Source organism: Saccoglossus kowalevskii, chromosome 18 (assembly GCF_978046115.1).
Source record: "Saccoglossus kowalevskii chromosome 18, keSacKowa6.1, whole genome shotgun sequence".
In the NCBI taxonomy this organism is placed as follows: domain Eukaryota; kingdom Metazoa; phylum Hemichordata; class Enteropneusta; family Harrimaniidae; genus Saccoglossus; species Saccoglossus kowalevskii.
The window spans coordinates 17,890,064-17,917,864 of NC_140658.1; the positions used below are offsets into that span (position 1 = coordinate 17,890,064).

A 27,801-nucleotide genomic window follows, 5' to 3' on the forward strand; every position below is an offset into this window, starting at 1 on the left:
GGACACATTGTAAACACTTTTATATGGCATGTAGATCCGAGTCTAGAAATAATATGTCTGCAACGCGAGGCTAATCGGCTGCACACGATGTTGCATTAATTCGACTCCACTCCAGAAGCCTTCTAGTGGTGTTCTGGCAAAAACAGAAAGTCAGCAATTAATCCTTTTGAGCTTACAAATTGAAAACATAAAACACACTACACACAACACCAGTTCTGCCATGCATTATGTTAATTACCATTAGAGAAAGCCAGATGATTTGGGAATTTGACCCTCCAGCAATACAGGATGCAAAATACCACACACTTTTTCATTATTATCGATTAATTATTATCATTGTAATCAATAAGCAAATCAACGTTATTCAATGATTTGGACGTCCCCCTGGGAGGTAAATGATTGTATATTGTATACATGATTGCCAATGAAGATGAGGTGTTACCAATAGAGGGCGCTCTGCCAGACCAGTGACTGAACCTTCCTAACGAAATTCTGTCATGGGAATAATGTTGATTTTTGTTCGTAGAGCAATGTTTTCTGCCCCTTCTAATGAAAGAGACTCTAAACTGGAAGTGTGATTCTGACACAAAAATCAAACCATTGAACTGGTACTAAATTGCTGGCTTTATTACAGTTTTGAAAATACCAACGATAAACTACATTGTAATGTTTCCGATTGACCATAAATTGAACAAGTAACGGACAATAAATGTGTTGTCTGTAATACTACACCACATGAACACCATAGTGCTACACTAGCCAAATAATGTCCAAATACAAATAGTCACTGTCTTGCCTATTGCATTTCTTTCAATTTTAATTTAACACACTCTTTAACACATTTTTTGGTGCACAAGCTTTCTAATATTTATCTGCATTATGTAATAGACGTATTATCTGCATTATGATGTAGTATGAGAGACTTATATTGCTTCGGTGTGTGGGAAAATTAATATTTTTAGTAACACTTTAATTAGCTTATTTGCATAATGTGAAAAATACTCTCTCCATAGTAGAGGGCCACTCACCAAATGACACTGCCTATAATACCTCAATGCGTTAGATTTGCGATTTGCAATTGGGTCTAATCTTTTTGTACTTGAAACAGTTAAAGGTAATCATATACATTTTGTTTAATTAAAGACTATTATTGGGCAAGGTATGTTCAGTAAATCTAATAAATCTTGTTCACAAACCCATAAATGCATGCATGCATAACCGGAACCCATAACACAAATGTCTCCCACGCTAAACATATAGGCAACAGCATTTGGATAACAAAATGGCCGTTCATCTTCCATTTTAACTCCGCTCCATATAATATAGGCAATAGCATTTGGAAAACAAAATGGCCGTTCACCTTCCATTTTAACTCCGCTCCATATAATATAGGCAACAGCATTTGGATAACAAAATGGCCGTTCATCTTCCATTTTAACTTCGCTCCATATAATATAGGCAAAAGCATTTGGAAAACAAAATGGCCGTTCATCTTCCATTTTAACTCCGCTCCATATAATATAGGCAACAGCATTTGGAAAACATAATGGCCGTTCATCTTGCATTTTAATTCTGCTCCATATATTAAATAACATATACCAAGAAAATATACAACAATATATTGAAATATTCAAATAAAATAATTAAAGCACTCATCCCAGGATAGCAGCCAGCTTTCACACACACACAATCCTTGGACTCTCACAATTTAATTTATATATTATTTTTAGTTGTACATGAACTGATAAATAATTACACCTATCCCCAAATCACTAGGTATGCAAGACAATTTCTATTTTTTAGTGATGCATGAAAAGTATCTGATTCATTTATTTCAATCATGCATCATGTTGAACTTAAAGCGGAAGGGTCGACACTTCCGCATACCCAGGAATTGAGTCCCAATCGACGATAACAACACACGCTAAAAATACAAAGGCTCATGGGTAGATGCTTGTTTATAAACAATGACACGCTATGGCTATCTGATGCATGTGCAGGTGACGACTCCCCCGCTTTAATTCAAATTTGTATACGTATGCAACACATGACTTCCTGTGACAACAATAGCATCAATGATTAGAAGTAAGCGACTATATCTAAACAAGTAACACTGAATTGGTAAGATAAAGTGTCTGAATCCATTACCCGATGAACATTAATCTAAAATATTGTAGTTATAAAAAAAAAATCCTAAAACGTTCAGTTAAAATGTTTTAAATTCTCAGACACAGTACATGTGTGGCAACAGTTTGTATTATTGTCAAGGCCACCATGATTACAGAAGTATTGCACCAATTAACATCTAGGAAATACAATTCCATAGTTATTTAGAAAAATGTATCATTATCAGTGTTGTTTTCAGAAATAATCAAGGGAATGTCATCAGATAAATAGACTACAGAGAGGCTGGGAATAATCCAATCATATTTGATATCATTGTTATCTTCATTAATAAAATCACGACACCAATTATATCCCACATTGTTGTTTTCATCATCTGTGGAACTGTCAATAAATACAAATGAAAAAGGGATAGAGTTAGAAATGTAGTTTATTGGAAGAATTTGACATACAAATCATATCATACATGGAACATTCATATTCAAACTATCCCATTGTTTTACAGTCAAAATTTGATACACATTTGACAAATATAGAAAATTATTATCATACATGGAACATACATATTCAAACTATCCCATTGTTTTACAGTCAAAATTTGATACACATTTGACAAATATAGAAAATTATTATCATACATGGAACATACATATTCAAACTATCCCATTGTTCTACAGTCAAAATTTGATTATGTATTTGACAAATATGAAAACTATTATCATACACAAAACATTCATATTCAAACTTTCCCATTGTTCTACAGTCAAAATCTGATCCTGTATTCTATGTCACGTCTGGATGAAAGCAAGTCTATATATAACAGTATAAAATGAATGAATAGAAGCATGAAAACAATACTGTAAACTGTACTGTAAAACATTATTCAGTGAGTACACACATGTTACAAACCCAATCTTACAGACCATTATAGCAGTACATATATTCACCTTATTGATTAAGCCAGCTATTGAGATGCTAAAACACAAGGAGCTCAGGAAATTTCATTTCATAAAGTGGTACTGATTTCAATGGTGGTGAGGGTAATGAAGAAAGCGATAATTGTGGACTGCGTGGTGGTGTACTTGATCGTGACCTTGGTCTGTAAGCACCGAAATGAGTACAATTTATAAGTCAGGCATAAAAACATCTACTGTGATTTATTATCAAACAATAACAAATTATGAATTGAATGCAAGTGGTTCACAGGTAAATGAAAAATACATATTCATATTTGATTGGTAATGTGGCTATGTGAGATTAATTAAAGTTATATTGCATGGTGTGATCAGTAAAGAGACTGTGATGTCATCAATAATGTGACTGTGATGAAAAACAGATAATGCATGGTGTGATTTCATCTGTAAAGAGACTGTGATGTCATCAATAATGTGACTGTGATGAAAAACAGATAATGCATGGTGTGATGTCATCTGTAAAGAGACTGTGATGTCATCAATAATGTGACTGTGATGAAAAACAGATAATGCATGGTGTGATGTCATCTGTAATGTGGATAACATTGGTTAGCTGCATATGACTATATTGATACTAGTGATAATACAAATATATTCAAAATACTAACCTGCTTAATTTGTCGAGGATTTCATTCAACCTTATCTGCATTTTTTGTGACTGTAAAATTACCCAATAATTCCAATATTAATTTCAACACATATTTTGACATTTAATTAATTTAAAATGATTTTAACACAATCATAATTTTTAATGAATTGTGAACAGGACAGATACGTTAGATATGTGGATGAATACACATATATTATTCACTTGAAGAATGTGAGACACATTTATGGTGCTGTTAAAACACTGTCAGTTTGAATCAGACACAGCAACAATATTACAATGTAGTGGAAATAGAATCATAGAACCACTTGGTGAATCCTGATTTTAAAATGGCATCTAATGTATGCAAAATGCCTGTCAATCACAGTTTGAGTAAGCGAGCATAATAAGCATTCATTTATTTAGTGGACAGAGGCGGAGATAATTACCAATGAGTATGTGGTGACAGGGATATGCAAGACATAGCCAAGCCCACTACTGCTTGTTAACAGGGAATGACAGAGAAGAGTTCAAATACTGGGCAAAACATAGTCAAATCCACTTTTTAACTATACATCCCTGTCTCTCAGACCAACATGATATTTTGACCTTACCCTATGTTCAGAAATAGCTGCAATTTCATCTAAAGTACTAGATTTGAATGTCTCCAATATTTCTTGTCTTTTTTCTTTTTCTTGTTCCTCTAAGTCTTCTTCATTATCTGGAGACTGTAGCGCCCTCTTTAGTGACTCAAATGTAATCTGTTCTTCAGGATGTTTCTGCCATGAATAATGTGTACAAATATATTAGCCACGACATTTCATAGTCTTCAGTGTTCTCCCCAGGATTTTTGTCAAGGGTGGTGAATAATTGTATAATAATTAGCATATAATTTGCATAATTTATTTGAAGTGTTTGTACAGTTGTTTCTTTTTTCACATACTGCTTATATACTGTATTTTAGTTTTATTATTACTTTAATTGTACATGTATGTTGTACTTTCAACATTGGAATCAGCAATTCTTCAAATGATTTTTGTTTTCAAATCGGATATCTGTAATGGTGTGATCTAAAAGGTACTGTATGTGACATACTGCATTATGAAAATGCATTTGTGATGTTTTACCAATACCAATAAACCAGTCACAATGGAAAAGCATCATTTTGTTCGATTTATCATTTTTTTCAAACATGAAAGCTTTGACGTGATCAGTGGTTTGCGTAATAGACTACAACTTTCAACAAGTTCATGCCAACCCATTGTTTATTGTTTACGGCTTAAAATAGCAGTGAGGACAAGTCTCATAGAACAATAGCTGCGTAAAAAATAGTAACAGAAATCAAGCATGATGGCAATGATTTTGAGCTGGCGGTCTCTCAGAGCAGCATGGTGGCACTGCCACGCTGTTTGCATATTGCGGAGAATATTTGTTTTGTAGTTAAATGCCAGCTATATGTACAAATTTAATTGTCATACACACACATATTTCAGTCAATTGTTTGACTTACATTAGAAGGTAATTTGAAGATTACAATATGTAAAATCGATAGCTCACACATTTTTCTCAGTCCTGTCCGTCTCCTTGTACCATTTCATACACACGTAATCAACTTACCCGTACACCTCCTGGGGAAGAATTGACAGACTCCACTTCTAGATTGAGAGATGTAGCATCCAGTTCTGTCTGTTGACGATATTCAAGTCCTGCAAACGAATATTATACAAGTGCTGAGACTCTGCTTTCCATATCTTCACAAAAAAAGACAAATATGCATTTCACTGTACATATCAGTCACCATAATACTGAACAAACTAATAACTCATATCCTACCTGATGGTCTATGTACATAAGGTACAGCTAATCTAGAGACATCATGACCAGTACTGTGTAATGCTTCACTTATGACACTTTGTTGGAATAACAAATTGTCTTCAACATGAACAGTAGTTGGATAGCTGCATTACAAAATATATTGTGCATAGTTGTAAGAATTGGTGTAATATCTTTGTATTCGGTTCTGTATTCTGGACCCTCATTATATTCAGAATTTTCCCTTTAAAGTGCAGGCATTATAAATTTTGGATCAAAACTGAGTGAGGTCTAATACTGATGAATAGATTGGTCGAAGTTTCAAAACAATTCCCGGTTTCCAAATTGATAGTTTCAAATCAACATCAATGTTCTCAACTTGCAACACAACATTCTTTTCAAAAATAACTGCCCCCATCTTTCATACCAGTCGCTGAAAATTTGCATACTATTCTGCCAAAGCAAGAATAATGAACATCCAAATCATCTTTGGCTATAGTGTAATATTTTCATATTTTTTGAGTATTTTGGGAATTGAAAAACTATGTTATGGTCATATTTACACAGCGAAAAACACATATATGGTCTCTGTCTCAGTCAATTCTCTCGGAAAAATCATCTTTTTCAACTGGAAATCCATGTTCTTTTAGCTGCCCACACTCACTCTAATATCTTTAACAAACTGTTTCAAATATATCGCTGACTTTTTCCGGGTTGCATGTCTGTTGGTGTTCTTTTGCTTTTTTATATTTTTGTCCTATCCTCGCCTATTGCTAGGTAGATTACGCATGCGGAAATAGCATTACATCGCGTCTGACGGTAATTTGGCAATCGGTAATTTAATGGGTTATTCAGACAAAAGTAATTATTAACAACAATGACAATGCAGACAGCATGTGTTCAACTACTATACCTTCCCTTCCATTTCATTACAGAGGGGACAATAAACAGCACCATATAAAGACAACATGAAAACATTGTTTTTACCTGGAATCCACAATTGTGTCACTGAAGATGAACTCAGGTAGTAGATATGCAGCATGTTGTTTACGTTCTTCAATCACCTAGTAATATAGAGGGAAACAATGATAAAAAGCAAAATACAGACAAATCAATTAATTGTATTAGTCCCTGTGAGTTTAAGAATTTATTGCACATATATGAATATGTTAACAACAAAAAGTGTAAAAATCAAATAATTAGTCTTACCTGATGAATATGTTGACAGAATGCTGGTATTGCCGTTAGTTGACTGATTAAATTTAGATAACTTGATACAACAGCATGTATCACACATTGATGAATAGGTGATAATTTACCGTCTGTTTTACAAGCCAATTCCTACAAGAAAAGAAAATATTTACTAAACTAGAAACAAAAAGAAGATTCAGAAATAACACTCAAATTAATTTCAACTTTCATATGCCATATAATATTAGAGTACTCCTTTGTTTGACTAACTTCAGTTATGGGTACCTGCAGTGAGTTATTCTCACTACCGTAAGTTCAGTTATGCTCACCTGCAGTGGGTTATTCTGAATAACTTCATGCAGTCATGACTAACTCAATCAATACTCACCTGCAATGCTAGTGTTATTCTGACTAACTTCACCAATACTCACCTACAAGGCTAGTGTTATTCTGACTAACTTCACCAATACTCACCTACAAGGCTAGTGTTATTCTGACTAACTTCACCAATACTCACCTGCAATGCTAGTGTTATTCTGACTAACTTCACCAATACTCACCTACAAGGCTAGTGTTATTCTGACTAACTTCACCAATACTCACCTGCAATGCCAGTGTTATTCTGACTAACTTCAACAATACTCACCTACAAGGCTAGTGTTATTCTGACTAACTTCACCAATACTCACCTGCAATGCTAGTGTTATTCTGACTAATTCCATCAATACTCACCTGCAATGCTAGTGTTATTCTGACTAACTCCATCAATACTCACCTGCAAGGCTAGTGTTATTTTGACTAACTTCACCAATACTCACCTACAAGGCTAGTGTTATTCTGACTAACTTCAACAATACTCACCTGCAATGCTAGTGTTATTCTGACTAACTTCACCAATACTCACCTGCAATGCTAGTGTTATTCTGACTAACTCCATCAATACTCACCTGCAATGCTCGTGTTATTCTGACTAACTCCATCAATACTCACCTGCAATGCTCGTGTTATTCTGACTAACTTCACCAATACTCACCTACATAGCTAGTGTTGTTCTGACTAACTTCACCAATACTCACATGCAATGCTAGTGTTATTCTGACTAACTCCATCAATACTCACCTGCAATGCTCGTGTTATTCTGACTAACTCCATCAATACTCACCTGCAATGCTAGTGTTATTCTGACTAACTTCACCAATACTCACCTACAAGGCTAGTGTTATTCTGACTAACTTCAACAATACTCACCTGCAATGCTAGTGTTATTCTGACTAACTTCACCAATACTCACCTGCAATGCTAGTGTTATTCTGACTAACTCCATCAATACTCACCTGCAATGCTAGTGTTATTCTGACTAACTCCATCAATACTCACCTGCAATGCTAGTGTTAATCTGACTAACTCCATCAATATTTCATCACCACCAAATTCAATACACAATAGAGCCAATGTACAGTATAAAGCTTCATAATTATCTAGTCTGTTATCCGACTGGTTCATGTTTTCATACATATGCCAATATATCTGAGCTCCATACTATAAAACAAAGTACACAACCATCAGTACTACTACAATATATTATTATTATTATACATCTGTCACTGTAATGCTGTAAGTTACAGTGCGCCATAATTTTTGCAGTATTTTATGGGATAATTTTATTGTACCATATAAGGAAATGCGAATTCCAAATATGGAATGACTACGGGCATAAGCGTCCTCTAATAATAAAAACAAACATGGCTGCCATCAGGGTTTGACCGGACTCCACACAAAGAAGTTCGCTGATTCTGTTCTAAACTTTTTGGATTTCGGCATTCCCATGATGTATTCTTGGAATGAAAAGATGTATAATAATAAGGTTATTACCAGAATACCTCAAAGTATGCACTCAGACAGTACGCCGCGCATCGACCTTCGATTCGCGTCAATGGATACTCCAGCTGTACTGTCTTCGTGAATACTTTGAGGTATTCTCATACTAGTAATAACCTCATATTATACATGATTCTACAGCTGACTTCTTCTCAGAGAGAAGATATTTTCACTAGCAAAAACTACATAATACATTTGTGGTTCAATAACAGCAATAGTGTTAGTGTGTTGTTCAAAGAAACCATAAAGTGCATACACATTTTGTGTTCATTCTATATTCTGTATTCACCATTGACTGCAAATTGTCTTTATTGTTTTTGATTTGTTTTATTTTTTTTAGAAAAGTTTTTATTTTCTGTTTTCTTTTTTAGATTGTAGTTTGTTTTAATTTCTTTCTGTAAGACCCTTTTTATCCTTTCCTAAAGATTGTATGCGTCTAATAAAAAAAAAAAAAAATACACACAGACAATGACATTCTTTATTCATCTTCCACAGAGTAACCCCTTGATATAGTGACACAATGAAATACTAATGTCACTTACACACACTGTGTACTGTGGTATCACAAGATTTTTCGTGCAATAATGCCTACAACAATGCCAATACAGTTCTATCTGTTCACACTTTTGTTTGTTCACACATTGTTAAGAAAATGTCTTGTAATGAGAATAAATAATCGCATCCAGAATGAATAAAACAGTAAATTAACATTACCCTCTTCATGAACAGAATGTCTTGTCTGGAACATTTTTCCACCCTCAGTTCCAATTCACTGATATCTTTGGATAAGTTGTTGACATTTAGTTTATGATAGTTATCATGTCGATCAATCAATGTGTGAAATATACGTTGTACAAGTAACCTAACTCCTGGATCAGGCGCCACTGATATTGCTAGTAATGGCTCCAAAAATGATATTGAGAAAGTGGTTGACATGGAAACAGTTGTGTACTTAGTACCAACTTCAAATAAACTTTTCAGCAGCATGTTTTGTAGAAGTAAATCTCCTTCACTGTAAAAAAGAGAAAGCAATTGCTAGTGTTCATAAATTACAATAAGTAATCTGACATGTAGATTCATTTATATTGGGGGAGACTATGTAACTAGACTATGCAAATCATTGCATATACTGGTATTCCCATCTAATATTTAATGTTTTGAGATTATAGAGAAAAACTGAAGGTAAAGAATAAAGCAATGTGTGAAAAGTTAATTAAAATCAGTAACTAAGGCTTTGGATGGACACAACCAATTTTTAAAATGGCTGCCAGTCAGCCATACTTTTTAATATGGAAAAAATAATAAAACCTAATTAATACTTTCCATGCTTTTGAACATGACAGCAAGACTGATATAATTTCACCATGTTTGAGAATATTCTTACCCATTAACTGAAGGCATTGGATAAGTTGCATCAAACGTTCATATCGCGTTGGTAACAGAGTCTTTCCCATAATAAGCATAATTTCAATTTCTCACTCGTAAGGGAGAGGCTGATATAATTTCACTATGTTTGAGAATATTCTTACCCATTAACTGAAGGCATTGGATAAGTTGCATCAAATGTTCATATCGCGTTGGTAACAGAGTCTTTCCCATAATAAACATAATTGTAATTTCCCACTCGTAAGGGAGAGGCTGATATAATTTCACTATGTTATAAAATATTCTTACCCATTAACTGAAAGCACTGGATAAGTTGCATCAAATGTTCATATCGCGTTGGTAACAGAGTCTTTCCCATAATAAACATAATTTCAATTTCCCACTCGTAAGGGAGAGGCTGATATAATTTCACTATGTTATAAAATATTCTTACCCATTAACTAAAAGCATTGGATAAGTTGCATCAAATGTTCATATCGCGTTGGTAACAGAGTCTTTCCCATAATAAACATAATTTCAATTTCCCACTCGTAAGGGAGAGGCTGATATAATTTCACTAGGTTATAAAATGTTCTTACCCATTAACTGAAGGCATTGGATAAGTTGCATCAAATGTTCTATCGCGTTGGTAACGGAGTCTTTCCCATAATAAGCATAATTTCAATTTCCCACTCATAAGGGAGAGGCTGATATAATTTCACTATGTTTGAGAATATTCTTACCCATTAACTGAAGGCATTGGATAGGTTGCATCAGAATGTTCATACCGCGTTGGTAACGGAATCTTTCCCATAATAAACATCATAATTTCAATCTTTTGATAGTCAGGTAAAATAGCAGCAAACGTACCTGCAATAGAACAATGATAAATGTACTCAACCCATACCTACCAAACTCCCACTTCCTTACTTTTCAACTGACTACACTTTGGTAATAAGACTTCTCATTATCAAATTTCAATAGTGATATTTAACAGGATAAATAAATCCACTTTGCAAATAAGTGAAACATCACCCCTAGAACAAGCTAAAATTAAGAAATGTGCTCAAATAATGCTGTTTTAGCAATAAAATATCATATATCAAAACTAGATACCCTGCTTATATTTTCCAACCTATTTTATTTGGAGAGTGAAAACTGATCTACAATGTAACTGACCTTAAAAGACAAACATAGCCTTTAATTCAGTGAGTGTATATTGTTTACAAATCTAGCTTACTTCAGGAGGGCTTTTTTTTAATCGCTATTCTACAGTTAATTTCTCATTATTCATCCACAATCTCAACATTTGACAATATTGGTTAGGGGATGGTTCTGCAGATGTTTGTGTGAATGCAACTTTAACAATATAAGACATGTGCTATTGAAAATGGAGACACTTACCCATGGTGTTGATTATGGCTTCTTCAAACATAGTTTGTTGTTGTTCATCGAAATGACTGATTCTTTTCTTGATAGAAGCTTTGAGAGCACTTCGTTCAGAGACTCTAGTATCCACAGACAGCCTGAGATGTCTCAATAGTGTATTAAACACTTCCAGTACAGAAGGGCCTGCAAAAACAATCAGTATTTAGTACATACTTAGTCACAAATAGTGAAGTCTATTAAACTGTGCTGAAATATACAAGAAACTCTTCTAAATAACAAAGATGAAAAACTGATTCTTAAAATATCAAAATACATTCACAAATGCTTTCTTATGAGAAAAGAAAATATACAGAGATTGCCAGCTGCCCTGAAAATATAATGCATTCTTACATTTATATGTAAACTATTTATTTACTACTTTGTCAAAGACTTTTTTAACAGTTATTTTTTCTTATTCGGTTATACTTTTATTTATTGTTGTTGTATTTTAAATTTATATTTTCTGTATCTTTTAATCTTTATTGTATGTTAGTCCAGATCTCAATGGAGATAGGTTGACAATAACGTTATTATTATTATTACATAAATATATATATATGTACTTACCAATGGAACCATCAGCAGCAATAGTTACACACTCTCCTAAAACTTCTACTATGCTTTGTTTCATCTGTGGTGAATTCTTGGTGTTATCATCTAAATGATTTAGTAACATGTGAACTGCTACATAGGAATATTGAGCCTAATATGTACACAAAATGTTATTGATTGATAAGTAATAATACATTATTCAAGTTTCAAATCTTCAAATAACCTATATATAATATACTACTAGATTTGTCTGTAGTTCTTTCATACATGGACTATTTAAGCACTAAATGATCAACTGGCCTGTTAAACTATGATAGTAAAACTTAGATAAATGAGGATCAGTGAGCTTGTCTAACAATGTTTCAAGAATATCGTTATGCCAGTCAAATTACAGCTGCATTTTCAACAGCAATTACTGTGCACAAGTCAAGAACCCCAACAATCTCACCTGAATTGAATACATGATGATCTTGAAGCATCTAACAGCAAATTTACTGGGAACCCATAAATTATGGTTATCTAAGTGACTGAAAAAAATAAATAGAGAATAATGTGTGGCTTGAATGGATTAAATGTGCAACACAAATTCAACACAAATGCACAAAATGTGCAACACAAATGCACAAAATGTGCAACACGAATGCACTAAATGTGCAACACGAATGCACTAAATGTGCAACACGAATGCACAAAATGTGCAACACGAATGCACAAAATGTGCAACACGAATGCACTAAATGTGCAACACGAATGCACTAAATGTGCAACACGAATGCACTAAATGTGCAACACGAATACACTAAATGTGCAACACGAATACACTAAATGTGCAACACGAATGCACTAAATGTGCAACACGAATGCACAAAATGTGCAACACGAATGCACTAAATGTGCAACACGAATGCACTAAATGTGCAACACAAATGCACTAAATATGCAACACGAATGCACTAAATGTGCAACACGAATGCACTAAATGTGCAACACGAATGCACTAAATGTGCAACACGAATGCACTAAATGTGCAACACGAATGCACTAAATGTGCAACACGAATGCACTAAATATGCAACACGAATGCACTAAATGTGCAACACGAATGCACTAAATGTGCAACACGAATGCACTAAATGTGCAACACGAATGCACTAAATGTGCAACACAAATGCACTAAACGTGCAACACGAATGCACTAAACGTGCAACACGAATGCACTAAATGTGCAACACGAATGCACTAAATGTGCAACACGAATGCACTAAATGTGCAACACGAATGCACTAAATGTGCAACACAAATGCACTAAACGTGCAACACGAATGCACTAAATATGCAACACGAATGCACTAAATGTGCAACACGAATGCACTAAATGTGCAACACGAATGCACTAAATGTGCAACACGAATGCACTGAATATGCAACACGAATACAAACAAGCAGCCTATCGGCTGAGATAGCTCCACTGTTATAGCAATGCACATTTCAATTAAAGAACTGAAGACATCATTAGAAAATGAACAATATATATCAAAGCAATCGGAGTTTTTAACACGAAGTCGAAAATATCACTTTCTACCAAAAATGACAAAAATATTCACCAAAATTAGAGAATTGAAGATATCATCACGAAATGAACAAATCTGAGAAAGGTCTACATGTAGTATCAAAGCAATTGAACTTTTGGTTTTTAACAAGAAGTCGAAAATATCACTTTTTACCAAAAATTACAAAAATAGTCACCAAAATTAGAGAATTGAAGATATCATCACAAAATGAACAAATCTGAGAGAGGTCCACATGTAGTACCTATATATGTAATATCAAAGCAATTGAACTATTGGTTTTTAACAAGAAGACGAAAATATCAATTTTTACCAAAAATGACAAAAATATTCACCAAAATTAGAGAATTGAAGATATCATCACGAAATGAACAAATGTGAGAAAGGTCTACATGTAGTATCTATATATCTAATATCAAAGCAATTGAACTTTTGGTTTTTAACAAGAAGTCAAAAATATCACTTTTTACCAAAAATGACAAAAATATTCACCAAAATTAGAGAATTGAAGATATCATCACAAAATGAACAAATCTGAGAGAGGTACACATGTAGTACCTATATATGTAATATCAAAGCTTGCGGTTTTTAACAAGAAGTCAAAAATATCATTTTTTACCAAAAATGACAAAAATATTCACTAAAATTAGAGAATTGAAGATATCATTACAAAATGAACAAATGTGAGAGAGGTCCACATATAGTACCTATATATGTAATATCAAAGCAATTGGACTTGCGGTTTTTAACAAGAAGTTGAAAATATCACTTTTTACCAAAAATGACAAAAATATTCACCAAAATTAGAGAATTAAAAATATCATCACGAAATGAACAAACCTGAAAGAGGTCCACATGTAGTACCAATATATATAGTATCAAAGCAATTGGACTTGCGGTTTTTTACAAGAAGTCGAAAATATCACTTTTTACCAAAAATGACAAAAATATTCACCAAAATTAGAGAATTGAAGATATCATCATGAAATGAACAAATCTGAGAGAGGTCTACCCAAGGTACATATACACCAAGTATCAAAGCATTCAGGCTTGTAGTTTTCAAGAAGAAGTCGAAAAAGTAAAACATTGACACGGACGACGTCGGACGACGATGGACAATCACTCATATGATAAGCTCCGCTCAACAAAGTCGACAGCGGAGCTAAAAAAGGTGTGACAGGAATGCCATACGAATACAATAAATGTATGGTAGGCTGGCGAAAGCCGTACTTTACATATATGTATAAAAATAGATAACTAATAAGACTGAATGAGAAGAATATTATGCTTGTTAAAACTAATATCATAAACACATGTCAATGATATACTAACTTCAAGACTGGGTTGACAACTGATTTAATATTTCCAAATGCAGCTCTACAAGTGAGATCACGAAGACATGTTTCCGCCACAGTGCTCGGATGTTCATCAATTTGAATATTCTGTTGATCTTGTTGACTTGATGTTGTACTACAAAGCAATACAAATATCATATATTGAGGCAAAATAAAACAAGAATAGCCTTCTTGTATGCAAATGAATGAGACAGACATAGATGTTTAGGAACACATACACCCACCCACTCACTCACTCACCCACCCACCCAAATAATGATCCAGAAGATAGTTTCTTTCTCACAAAAAAAAACTTGAAATGCATATAAATGGGATACAAAAATATCGAAATTCATCACCCACACTATCAAATTTATTACAAAGAAATTTCAGGACTTTACCGCATTTGTGACGACAGAATTTCGCGAAAGTCACTAACACTACATATCAGAGGACACCAGAGAAATTATAACTGCTACAAAATGTCATGATTTTCGCGGACTTACAAAATTTACATACTTTGGTCTCTCACAAAGTTTGCAGTATGAAAATTAGAACACGATTGAATAAATCTGATATCACAGGTTACTCATTAGATATCTATTTATTCTCACTGCAGTGTTGTTATCAGACATGAAACATTAGGCTCATGGTTTAATTGTTTGTCTTTACTCTGAGACAAATTGTCTCACAAAAATGTAAGCAAATACAAGTGAAAATTAGCGTAGAATAAAATTCAAACATAATAAACATTTGAGTAAACCACTATAAGGGGAACTAAATACTTCATTTCTGGATAGTTGTCTGAAACTTCCTGGTGAGAACACTTTCACTGCAGGGGTTTTTCTAGAAAAAAACTGCAAGGGGGAGCACTGCAATTCAGCAGTGCCACCAAGTGGGGAAGATAGGGTTCTCCCTACCAGGGTGTGGCGTTTTTGATATTCTAAGTTAAAATAGAGCATTCTATGGCTTCCTTGGGGCCAAAATTACTATCAGACAGGTCACAGTTGAAAACTGTGGCCAGATGTGATCAGGGTCAATCAGAATTTCATGGTTGCCAAAGGATCTGCTACTCAGGGTAAGGGGGCGCAAGGCCATGGCATGAGGGCGCTGCACCCCAGTTCAAACAAATCCCTGCACTGATCATATATTTAGTATTACCATCTCACCTGCTTGGTTCATTATGCATATTGAATAATAATGAGGGTATTATTTTATCCATATGTTGTTGTTCCCAAATATTGACCTGCAAATCATCAGATACAGTTTTCCTAACAACACCCTGTAAGCCGCGTAGTCCAGCTAACCGAATTCTGAAAGAGAAAAAGCTATAATTCATCAGAATATTTTCAAAGAATACACCACTAGTTGGAAGTCCTGACACTGCTCAGTGTTACATGGACAGCACATACTGTAAAAACTAATTTAACATAATTTATTGATTTTTTGAGTTTTGACCAATCACAGAATTGTGCTGTATTTTGTTCTCCAAAATTTCATCCACCTTAGATTTTTCTTCTTAGAAGAATGGTTTGACTCTTATTTAGGCTTTAATTAATGAAAACCAGAAGAATCAAAACATCTTCCACTGATCATCTACTGCTATTACCATAATCACACAAATATCTTTCCTTTTCCTTGGTTCTAACAGCATTGTTCATTATTCAGTCATGGTTCAATGCAAAAAACTGTTATTTCTTTGGTTTTCTATGAAATGCATGTAAATTTCAAGTTTGTATATTGTGAACGAATGCGTAGAATACTTGATCGTTTCCATACTAGTTCTTAAATTGAACAAATACAATATCACCCCTCTATGAAGTGTTTCATAAAGCATCTGTATCTGTGTGTCATTCACAATACAGTGAATGCATCTATATCAGCATCCTTTATTCTATGTTTTTATATTACCTCAAACCTTGCAAATAGAAGTGTGCATGGAATCATGGGAAGAAACAGTGTGCATTGTTGGTGATAACTGAAATAAATGTGATTGACAAGTCATACGTGTTTACAACTCTGGAAGAACAATTGGAATCTGTCATGTGACAATGACTTACTTAATCTTAGTGTTTGTACCAGCATTGCTACTATGGCACATGGAACTGAACTTTGACACAAAAAAATCATATCGCCTATGATATGATGCTGTATCCTCTTCAATGTTTGCAAATTTCACAAACTGAAAAACAAAATTAGAGAGAAATAATGATAATACATGTATTTGTTATTATCTGTAATTTCATATCTGATTATTAGTCTTCGCAACATTATACCTCGGGCATGCTTTGACTAATTTTTGTTCAAGTTAATACAAAGACAAGTCAAAATAGATCTCATAGACACTTTAATTTGATCTAGACCTAAACCTAGTAATGGCATGTTGGGTTGCTAATGTATGGCAGTTTGTTTTGTGATTTCATTAAAATGGCCGTCTGGTGGCCATATTTCTTTATACATGTATGTCTGGTTATTCACTGTAAAGTTGTCCAGAGATACTCATTTTTATTCAAAATGGCCAACTGCCAACTGTCACTATTTTGTTTTGTTTTGGTTCTAAGATGCATTTTCATCACTGATTTTGTTTGATACAAAAGCAAGAAATAATGGTATGAATATTCTCCCATTGTTTTAGGGTTTTTGATGTAATTTAAGTCCTTCATGATAACAGGTATAGGTCTGTGCCACTTGGCTGTCACTTTGTCGCTTTAACTGAACAAAATTTGAATAGGGTGTTATTTGAAATAACACTGTGTTTATCTTCATCTTTGAATGTTATAATTGTCACAGTCATTCAAAATGGAACTATCAGTACGTCATACTACAATTGGGTGATCTGCTGTCATATATCATAAAATTTTGTTGCCTATACATGTTTATATGAACATTGTATCACAGCATAGAACGATAATTGGCATTCATGTTTCAGAGCTATGGCATTATAATGCTGCACACCATTCAGGTGTGGCACGAAGCCAAAATATGCACAATGATGCATAATGTGCATCAAGGTCCCTTAATGTTCAATGTATGTACTAAGTGTGAAATCCAGCCATTCACAACCAAGATGCAGAATGGTAGAAAATTCATCTCGAATAAAATTGTCAAACAAACAGACATGCACATGTATCCCAAGATGTATGATGTATGAACAAGATTGATCTAGGTATGTCTCAGATACATTTAACTATTATGAATAATACACATAAAAAGTTAAATCTTTGTCCAAACAGAGACTAAAATTATGACAGATGGTATAATCACATATTATACTTACAGAACTAGTTCCTGAAACCTGTAGTTCAGGTTCATTAGACTCAAGAAGTTTTTGAACCATTTTAAGAAAACTTTCCACAAACAAGTTTAGACTTTGAGAATGACATGCCAATAACAGCTGATCTAATGCTTCCATGGAAATAAACACATATCTGTCAAGGAAAAAAACAACAAGTAATTGCATTAAATAGTTCCGAATAAGTTATCAAGTTTTAAGAATTACATGAAGTTTGAACACGAACATGACATGTACGTCAGAGAAATGGCTCCAGAAAAGCTTTCATTCAAACAAAATGCTTTCAAATTAGAATTTTGAACTCAATGTGGCATCAAGGTTTTGTAATATTCCAAGAATGTACTAAATTTAATTTAAATCTGATCCAGTTCTTTGATGCCATCATGAATTAGATTCTAAAACAGATGTGTGAAGCTTGAATGCGATTGGTCCAAGTGAAGACACATGCAAAGCTACAGGGGTCAATCCACAGGTTATAGTTTTTGACTGACTAAAAAAATATGATTAACAGGAATGGCCATCTTCAACCTGGACATCACAACACAGCAGTTTAATCTACCAAATTTAATAGAAGTCTCATCCCCCTGTGCTCTTTGGATGATAAATTGAAGACAAAATCACAGATTAGGGTTGTCCACTTCTGTGTGTTGCAAGCAAGCTTTCCATCTTACACCTTGACCCTTGATAGTAAGTTTATTATGGCACTCACCCAAATTTATGTCTTGACACATCACGGCTCAGTTTCTTAGCGAGATAATCACCAATACGATCCAATTTCTCAGGTGATGACAGTGCGTAGAATGTCAGCTTCTCCATATTGTTCTTTATCAAGCCATCCTGATTGGATTATAAAGTGTATGTGTACAGCACAATGAGATCTACAACTAAATCTATATCATGGTCGTGGAACAACCAAATTTGGTGTTAAAATGCCAAATCACAGGAGTCCTAAGACAAAAAATTATCAAATTGAATCTGAACAACTGATATCATATTAGAAGCACACCTGTAATAAAACTGTGCAAAAACCAAATAATTGCATTTAAAACTCTTGGTCATTAAAATATTACTTTACTGTAAAAAACTTTATTTTAGCTGGAATTAATTTTCGTTGAAAAGACATTTTGGGTGTTTTGTATGGAATTTATATTCACTGATTTTTGAAAAGTTTAATCTAAAATATAGGAAAAAGGTATATTCGCTGGATTTTATTTTCACTGAATCATTCCTTCATCGAAAATAGTGAAAATTAATTCCAAGCGAATATAAAGTATTCTACAGTATTTGATATAGAACAAGTACAATAATTGCATTACATAGTCCCTGTTCCCCAGAGTAGTCAAAGTTAAATACCATTGTCTATATTTTGTCTACTAACAACATACCAACCCTAGATATACTAGGTAATTGCCAGTCTCAATAAATATTGTTTCCACGGCAACTCGCCTTTTGTAGGGATGATGTTCAACCAACCATGGACACTGCACATTCCATTAGCTCCAGTTTTTCAACTGTGTCTAACAGGGGCTAGGAACCTCTTATTAATATAAATGTCATGCTTAAAAACGAAACTTGATTTATTTTGTATCTATATTGACATTTTATAATCTTGTATTAACCTTTAGTATTTCCGTATAATCCATTTCACACGAGTTTACATTCATATGGGAAACACACAATCCACACCTAACCAGACAACTTAACACAATTTTATAAGTGTCACAGACAGTGTTCTCAAAGCCAATTTGGCACTGAGAAATAATGTGTTTTCCTCTCACGAACAACCTTAAATCATGTTTAAAATAAAACATGAACAAGTCATTTTAATGACACAGTCCCCGTCCAAAATTGTGTGATCTGACATATCAATTTGATGTTGATGAAGTCATTGAGATTAGATTGAAACCATTAATTGGAGATGGATTTGTAAAAAATTATGATTTAGTGCTTTTACATGAGAATTGGACATTGGGCAGTCATATTGAATCAAATTACAAAAATAATGTTTATGTTGATGTATCTATTGGTATACTGTCTTTGTACAAAATTTGAACAGAAACGTTCATTGCATTCAAAAGAAAGAAGCATGGGTACCATGAAAAACAAAATGGCCGCCAGTCAGCCATATTTGTTCGAATCACGGAAAAAATAAGACGTGCACCTATAACCCAATATGTATGATCACCATACCAACGTTTATCCTAATTGGCCTAGTCATCTCGGAGAAACAGCCATGGACATGTATAAATTGCGATTTAGCACTTTTACATGAAATTTGGGCATCAGTCAACTATATTGAATTGAATCACAAAAATAATGATGGCGTAGTTGTATCTCTTGGTATACTATCTTTGTACAAAATTTGAACAGAAACGTTCATAGCATTCAAGAGAAAGTAGCATAGGTACCATAAAAAACAAAATGGCCACCAGTCGGCCATATTTGTTCGAATCACGAAAAAAAAATGACGTGCACCTATAACCCAATATGTATGATCATCATCATGAGCTTATAAATATCACCAGAAATACACAATCCAGGAGACCATGAACCAGACCATTTATCATGAGTTTATAAATATCACCAGAAATACACAATCCAGGAGACCATGAACCAGACCGTTTAACATGAGTTTATAAATATCACCAGAAATACACAATCCAGGAGACCATGAACCAGACCATTTAACACGAGTTTATAAATATCAAAAGAAATACACAATCCAGGAAACCATGAACCAGACCATTTAACACGAGTTTATAAATATCACCAGAAATACACAATCCAGGAGACCATGAACCAGACCATTTAACATGAGTTTATAAATATCACCAGAAATACACAATCCAGGAGACCATGAACCAGACCATTTAACACGAGTTTATAAATATCACCAGAAATACACAATCCAGGAGACCATGAACCAGACCGTTTAACATGAGTTTATAAATATCACCAGAAATACACAATCCAGGAGACCATGAACCAGACCATTTAACATGAATTTATAAATATCACCAGAAATACACAATCCAGGAGACCATGAACCAGACCATTTAACATGAACTTATAAATAACACCAGAAATACACAATCCTGGAGACCATGAACCAGACCATTTAACACGAGTTTATAAATATCACCAGAAATACACAATCCAGGAAACCATGAACCAGACCGTTTAACATGAGTTTATAAATATCACCAGAAATACACAATCCAGGAAACCATGAACCAGACCATTTAACATGAATTTATAAATAACACCAGAAATACACAATCCTGGAGACCAAGAACCAGACCATTTAACATGAGTATATAAATATCACCAGAAATACACAATCCAGGAGACCATGAACCAGACCATTTAACATGAGTTTATAAATATCACCAGAAATACACAATCCAGGAGACCAAGAACCAGACCATTTAACATGAGTTTATAAATATCACCTGAAATACACAATCCAGGAGACCATGAACCAGACCATTTAACATGAGTATATAAATATCATCTGAAATACACAAACCAGGAGACCATGAACCAGACCATTTAACATGAGTTTATAAATATCACCAGAAATACACAATTCAGGAGACCATGAACCAGACCATTTAACATGAGTTTATAAATATCACCTGAAATACACAATCCAGGAGACCATGAACCAGACCATTTAACATGAGTATATAAATATCATCTGAAATACACAATCCAGGAGACCAAGAACCAGACCATTTAACATGAGTATATAAATATCACCTGAAATACACAATCATGGAGACCATGAACCAGACCATTTAACATGAGTATATAAATATCACCAGAAATACACAACCCAGGAGACCATAAACCAGACCATTTAACATGAATATATAAATATCACCCTGAAATACACAATCATGGAGACCATGAACCAGACCATTTAACATGAGTATATAAATATCACCAGAAATACACAATCCAGGAGACCATGAACCAGACCATTTAACATGAGTATATAAATATCACCCTGGAACACACAATCCAGGAGACCATGAACTAGACCATTTAACATGAGTATATAAATATCACCAGAAATACACAACCCAGGAGACCATGAACCAGACCATTTAACATGAGTATATAAATATCACCCTGAAATACACAATCATGGAGACCATGAACCAGACCATTTAACATGAGTATATAAATATCACCAGAAATACACAATCCAGGAGACCATGAACCAGACCATTTAACATGAGTATATAAATATCATCTGAAATACACAATCCAGGAGACCAAGAACCAGACCATTTAACATGAGTATATAAATATCACCTGAAATACACAATCCAGGAGACCATGAACCAGACCATTTAACATGAGTATATAAATATCACCAGAAATACACAACCCAGGAGACCATGAACCAGACCATTTAACATGAGTATATAAATATCACCCTGAAATACACAATCCTGGAGACCATGAACCAGACCATTTAACATGAGTATATAAATATCACCAGAAATACACAATCCAGGAGACCATGAACCAGACCATTTAACATGAGTTTATAAATATCACCTGAAATACACAATCCAGGAGACCATGAACCAGACCATTTAACATGAGTTTATAAATATCACCTGAAATACACAATCCAGGAGACCATGAACCAGACCATTTAACATGAGCATATAAATATCACCCTGGAACACACAATCCAGGAGACCATGAACCAGACCATTTAACATGAGTATATAAATATCACCTGAAATACACAATCCAGGAGACCATGAACCAGACCATTTAACATGAGTTTATAAATATCACCTGAAATACACAATCCAGGAGACCATGAACCAGACCATTTAACATGAGCATATAAATATCACCCTGGAACACACAATCCAGGAGACCATGAACCAGACCATTTAACATGAGTATATAAATATCACCTGAAATACACAATCCAGGAGACCATGAACCAGACCATTTAACATGAGCATATAAATATCACCCTGGAACACACAATCCAGGAGACCATGAACCAGACCATTTAACATGAGTATATAAATATCACTAGAAATACACAATCCAGGAGACCATGAACCAGACCATTTAACATGAGTATATATATCATCTGAAATACACAATCCAGGAGACCATGAACCAGACCATTTAACATGAGTATATAAATATCACCAGAAATACACAATCCAGGAGACCATGAACCAGACCATTTAACATGAGTTCATAAATATCACCTGAAATACACAATCCAGGAGACCATGAACCAGACCATTTAACATGAGTTTATAAATATCACCAGAAATACACAACCCAGAAGATAACAAAGCAGACCAGTTAACATGAGTTTATAAACAAAGGTTTCCACACTACTAAGATATATATATTTATGCACCGACATTTACATGTATAAAATATTTAGAATACTTTACACCCCTTTCACCCTTTGATTACACGATGAGATATCGCTGGATTTTGACAAGTCACTAGAATTGGGTATTTAGTTTGTACTAAAATGTACTGCACTTGTTTTAAAAATCACTATATTGACGCATAGTTGTAATAAATACCTGCGGATCATCAGGGAATATGTTATCAACCAGTCTCTTCCAGCGTGGTTTAAAAGCTGATACACAGCTACAGCACCCTGCATGTACATAGGTAGTGAGAGATGCAGTAAGCTCATGATCTACAGTGGACAGAGAAAAGAATGGAAGGAGATAGAAGCTAATGGAGAGGATAGAATGAAAGCTATATGTAAAGATGAAATTAACAGCAGGTACCAGTACCCATTAATAATTAGCACCAATGGTTGATTAAGTGAATACAAACCTGCTTGTAAGTATATATGGGATGAATGTGGTGTTAGCAAATAATTTGTTGACCACAGATACCACAATATCATGCATGTAGTAACAATGTGTAAGCCCATAAAATTGCTATACTCCGCCACTAAATACTAATGTCAGTCAGCAAACAGCCACTCAATATGATACACACTGTACTTGCTTGGTGAAGCACCTGGCTGGCAATGGCAAGCATTTTCGTTAATGGAAGGTATTAATATTTATACCACTAAACACTGAAGTCAGCAGACCCATATCTATACTTATAAACCCAACTTTTTCATTTGATATCAGTCTCATTGTGTAAATGTCATTTAAGTTCATGAATAATTCATAATGTATGTGGTTTTGTTGACTCCAGTGCATAGAGAAATTTATCAATATGCGTTTATAAACATGTTTGACGAAAATATTGAAGAGTGAGAAGTGAATAAGAATAAGACTTGAAATAAAGGGAGAGAGACAGAGACATGTCTACTTGAATAAGGAATATTAAAATTTATTGAATACTTGTAAATCAGCAGTACTGTTTTGAAACCTGCCACAGTATTAGTTCACATGCAAGGTGAGATTAGAAAGACCAGATTATGGTGATAATCAAAACGCAAAATAAAAGCATATCAAAAGGTTTATTTTCACAAAAATTTGTCACCAGACATTTCGCATACAGAAGCTTTGAATAAGAGCCAGGTTCACTTTATCTTCTGTCATTAATGAATTTATATTTTGTTTACACTATTTATTATATAGTTTTTAAAATTATAAAACAAATAATTGAGTTTTCAACACAATTATAAGCATCACTAAATCAGTGTCCTGGGTAGTTGCGGCTTGATATGGGGAACAGCTCGCTATTTCGAGAGTTTATTGGTCCAAGGTTCATTGGTCCAAGGGTTCATTGGTCCGACGGCCTTAAATGATGAAGGAATCCCTGTTATTGTTAAATTTTGAACACATCTTGCAATCTGTGGACTAATTTAGAAGTTAGCTTGTTTTTTATGTGTTTATATTTTATGATTTTGTTAAATTGATAAAACATTATCGGAAATATTACTTTTCCCTTCTTTTGTGTCATTCATTCCCAGTGCCTGTACTAAATGTTATAGTTTTACTATCTCAATTTGTATTTAATCATCTTTAAGTTATACTACTGATTGGTTGCACAGCTGTCGATTCTATTTTTCGTACAGATAGACGTTTGTTTCCTTGAAAGTCTCCATAGGTTGGTTCCCGGGGTGGGGGTAGTGATATATAGCTGGGTTGGAAGGTGCCCCCTAGCCCTAAATAATGTGACTATTTTTATACCTGGGTAGTTGCAATATCTACACCAATATTTATACCAAAAGAAGAAACCCAATGTCAGCTTGCACATTTTACATACAATCATTGAAGGCATCAGAGCCTTACAGTTTGTACAATTAGATTTAAATAAGATTTTATTTTATTAATTGTTTTATTTAATTTTTGTTTTCATTTTTCCAATGTTTCGCAATTATATATAAATCATTTTATTAGTCTGATTGCCACAGGTTTTGGTGATCTAATAATGTAAGTAAAAATGTAAACAAATGAAAATAATAATAAATGAATAAATTTAAAAAAGCCCAACAAAGTCTCATTTTAATCTGATTACATTTTGCGTTTAATACACTTAAAAACTAACGCACTGATTATTTTGTTTAATATTTGAGGTAGACTGGCATATAGGGGGAGTGATAAACTAAAACTATTTTTTTAATTTGTCTAAATTCTGCAGAAATACCTCCTGCAATAATTACTAGATGTTGTAGAAAGCATAGGCCCAGGCATTCTATGGTAAACATAGGACAAATTGTAATGAAATAATTTAATTATGTATCTACCTGCAAATGCTTAGTATTAAATTCTTAGAACACTACAGACATTGGTCATTAATCTTAAAATATTCCGAAAATGCTACAGCATTTTAAAGATGTATAGTACAATATGAGTAAATACACATTATCATATAACGACTGCAACACAGATAAACATTGTGTTCCTTTCCCTTCTGGTAAAAGCCTGACTCGCATTTATTGCAACAATATATTGAACAATGTAGCTTCGCAAAATTTGTCATATTGGAATGTGTAGAAAGCGCGACATTGCATTTTTTCATTATCCATTAGTTACGTCAAATATACAACATTTCATTTTATCTCAAAATGGAGGTATGTATGGTACCTTCTAGAAGTACCTGCCAAAATGTGATTACATCTTAGATCGATATTAGAGTATGGCGACTATTAGGCCCCCTGTTTCTTGAGACAGCAATTCTCCTGTAATATCAGAGAATTTCAATTATTCTGTCTAAAAATCGTATTAAGATCAATATTAGGGATTGTTTGTTTTGAAGTTTCTCTGTTCTTGGACCAGTAATTTCCAATAGAGACGTAGAATCTAAATACCGATAATTATCAGAAGTTGGAATAATTTACCACCTCTAGTAGTCAAGACAAAATGATAATTGTACGATATTAGACAACTTTTCAATAATGATAATTTTTTGATAATTATATGGTGAAAAACATGCAGTGTCATGTCTTCTGTGGTAATTCGTTTACTTATGTATTAGACGGCACTTTTTCATGATTCTATTCATTTTAGCTGTTTTCTTTATAAACAGTTAAAAAAGGGAATTTTAACATGAAAGTATAATATGGTCTATCTTTTTTGTATTTTCACTGCATACTGTTTCTACATTATTTCTGCATATTCTGTTTTACATTTACAATTTGTCTATCGTTATTGTTGTTTACAACATATCATCAAAAGATGTGTTTATGTTTATGTTTTTATTAACATCATCATAACTCCATATTGCAACAAAAACAACAGTAAGCCTCTCAATAATACCTTTCTAACTAAAAAAAGAAATGAACTATAGAAAATTGCACAGCGCGTAAAAGTTGGATACTGTGCATAGACGATAGCGATCTTTTCTTACTCAACTGTCGTTTTTAGCTTGTGTTTTAGTGTGTATACAAACCGATAATACACAGGCTGGGCTGGGTGGAATGATAACCACGCAATACTAGATTACGTCATTTGAGAAGTTAATCAGAAAATTAATTACCAATAAATACTTGATTATTTAAGCTTCGGACTAATTGAACCCTCGGACCATAACGTTAGTACCTTCCATGCTCGGACTAATGAACCCTCGGACTAATGAACCCTCGGACTAATGAACCCTCGGACTGATGAACCCTCGGAATATCGACCTGTAACCGTAGTGTGTATCGATACGTGTATCGATATGCCACTTTCATTTTGCATTTTTTAGCCCATCCTAATTTAGTACTTTCAGGCTGCTAGAAACACCTGAATCAAACACTACCAATCGCTCGGGTTCAGACGACACGTCATATTATAGAAATCTCTGATAATGTTAGTAGTTATTTTTTATGAAATATCGGTTACACTGAACGAAATGGGACAAGCGAAAAATCGACTGCCAGCAGTCTACGCCTCCGCACATCACCGAAAACCGACATTTTCTCTTTGGCTTTGCAAAAAAAAACACAATAGACTTGCCTGGCATCTTGTCTGTAACCGTAGACGGTGCTCACCCAGTGTATATGATACGATCTTTCCTTCAGTCATCCATGGAAAGATTCGATTCTGGAAGAAAAAATACAGAATAACAAAAATACTGTTTCTGCCCCGGAGATAGGTTTACCTATGACCCGGAAACTATTCTCTGTAAATGCGCCACCTACGGTCTGTTTAAGAATTAACCATTGTAATTTAGGTTTTACGCCATCGCGTTTATGCGTGCATGAAGAGTTGGGCCCGAGTGTCTGAAATAGGGT

At 34.0% G+C, this 27,801-nt stretch overlaps 1 protein-coding gene across 1 annotated transcript; it reads right to left on the minus strand.

Moving 5' to 3' along the window:
- Positions 1 to 606: 606 nt before the first annotated feature.
- LOC100368959 (protein EFR3 homolog B-like) lies at positions 607 to 27,663 on the minus strand. The gene is made up of 21 exons (XM_078013752.2): positions 27,524 to 27,663; positions 23,693 to 23,769; positions 18,814 to 18,941; positions 18,090 to 18,240; positions 16,873 to 16,994; positions 15,982 to 16,125; positions 14,811 to 14,948; positions 12,359 to 12,437; positions 11,926 to 12,061; positions 11,335 to 11,502; positions 10,674 to 10,800; positions 9,280 to 9,577; positions 8,065 to 8,226; positions 6,706 to 6,837; positions 6,484 to 6,560; positions 5,518 to 5,642; positions 5,302 to 5,390; positions 4,299 to 4,463; positions 3,707 to 3,756; positions 3,072 to 3,223; positions 607 to 2,508 (listed from the first exon to the last, which is right to left on the minus strand). Exons 1-20 carry the CDS (start codon positions 27,528 to 27,530, stop codon positions 3,100 to 3,102), a joined length of 2,499 nt encoding a protein of 832 aa, XP_077869878.1. The 5' UTR covers positions 27,531 to 27,663; the 3' UTR covers positions 607 to 2,508; positions 3,072 to 3,099.
- Between the last annotated feature and the right edge of the window lie 138 nt (positions 27,664 to 27,801).

Excerpts from the sequence above, each read along its gene's own strand:
- LOC100368959 (XM_078013752.2), bottom strand. Across the intron at positions 16,126-16,872 it reads GGTACAAACACTAAGATTAA|AATTCGGTTAGCTGGACTAC; the intron begins GTAAGTCATTGT and ends TTTCTCTTTCAG. Across the intron at positions 10,801-11,334 it reads AGCCATAATCAACACCATGG|GTACGTTTGCTGCTATTTTA; the intron begins GTAAGTGTCTCC and ends GTTCTATTGCAG.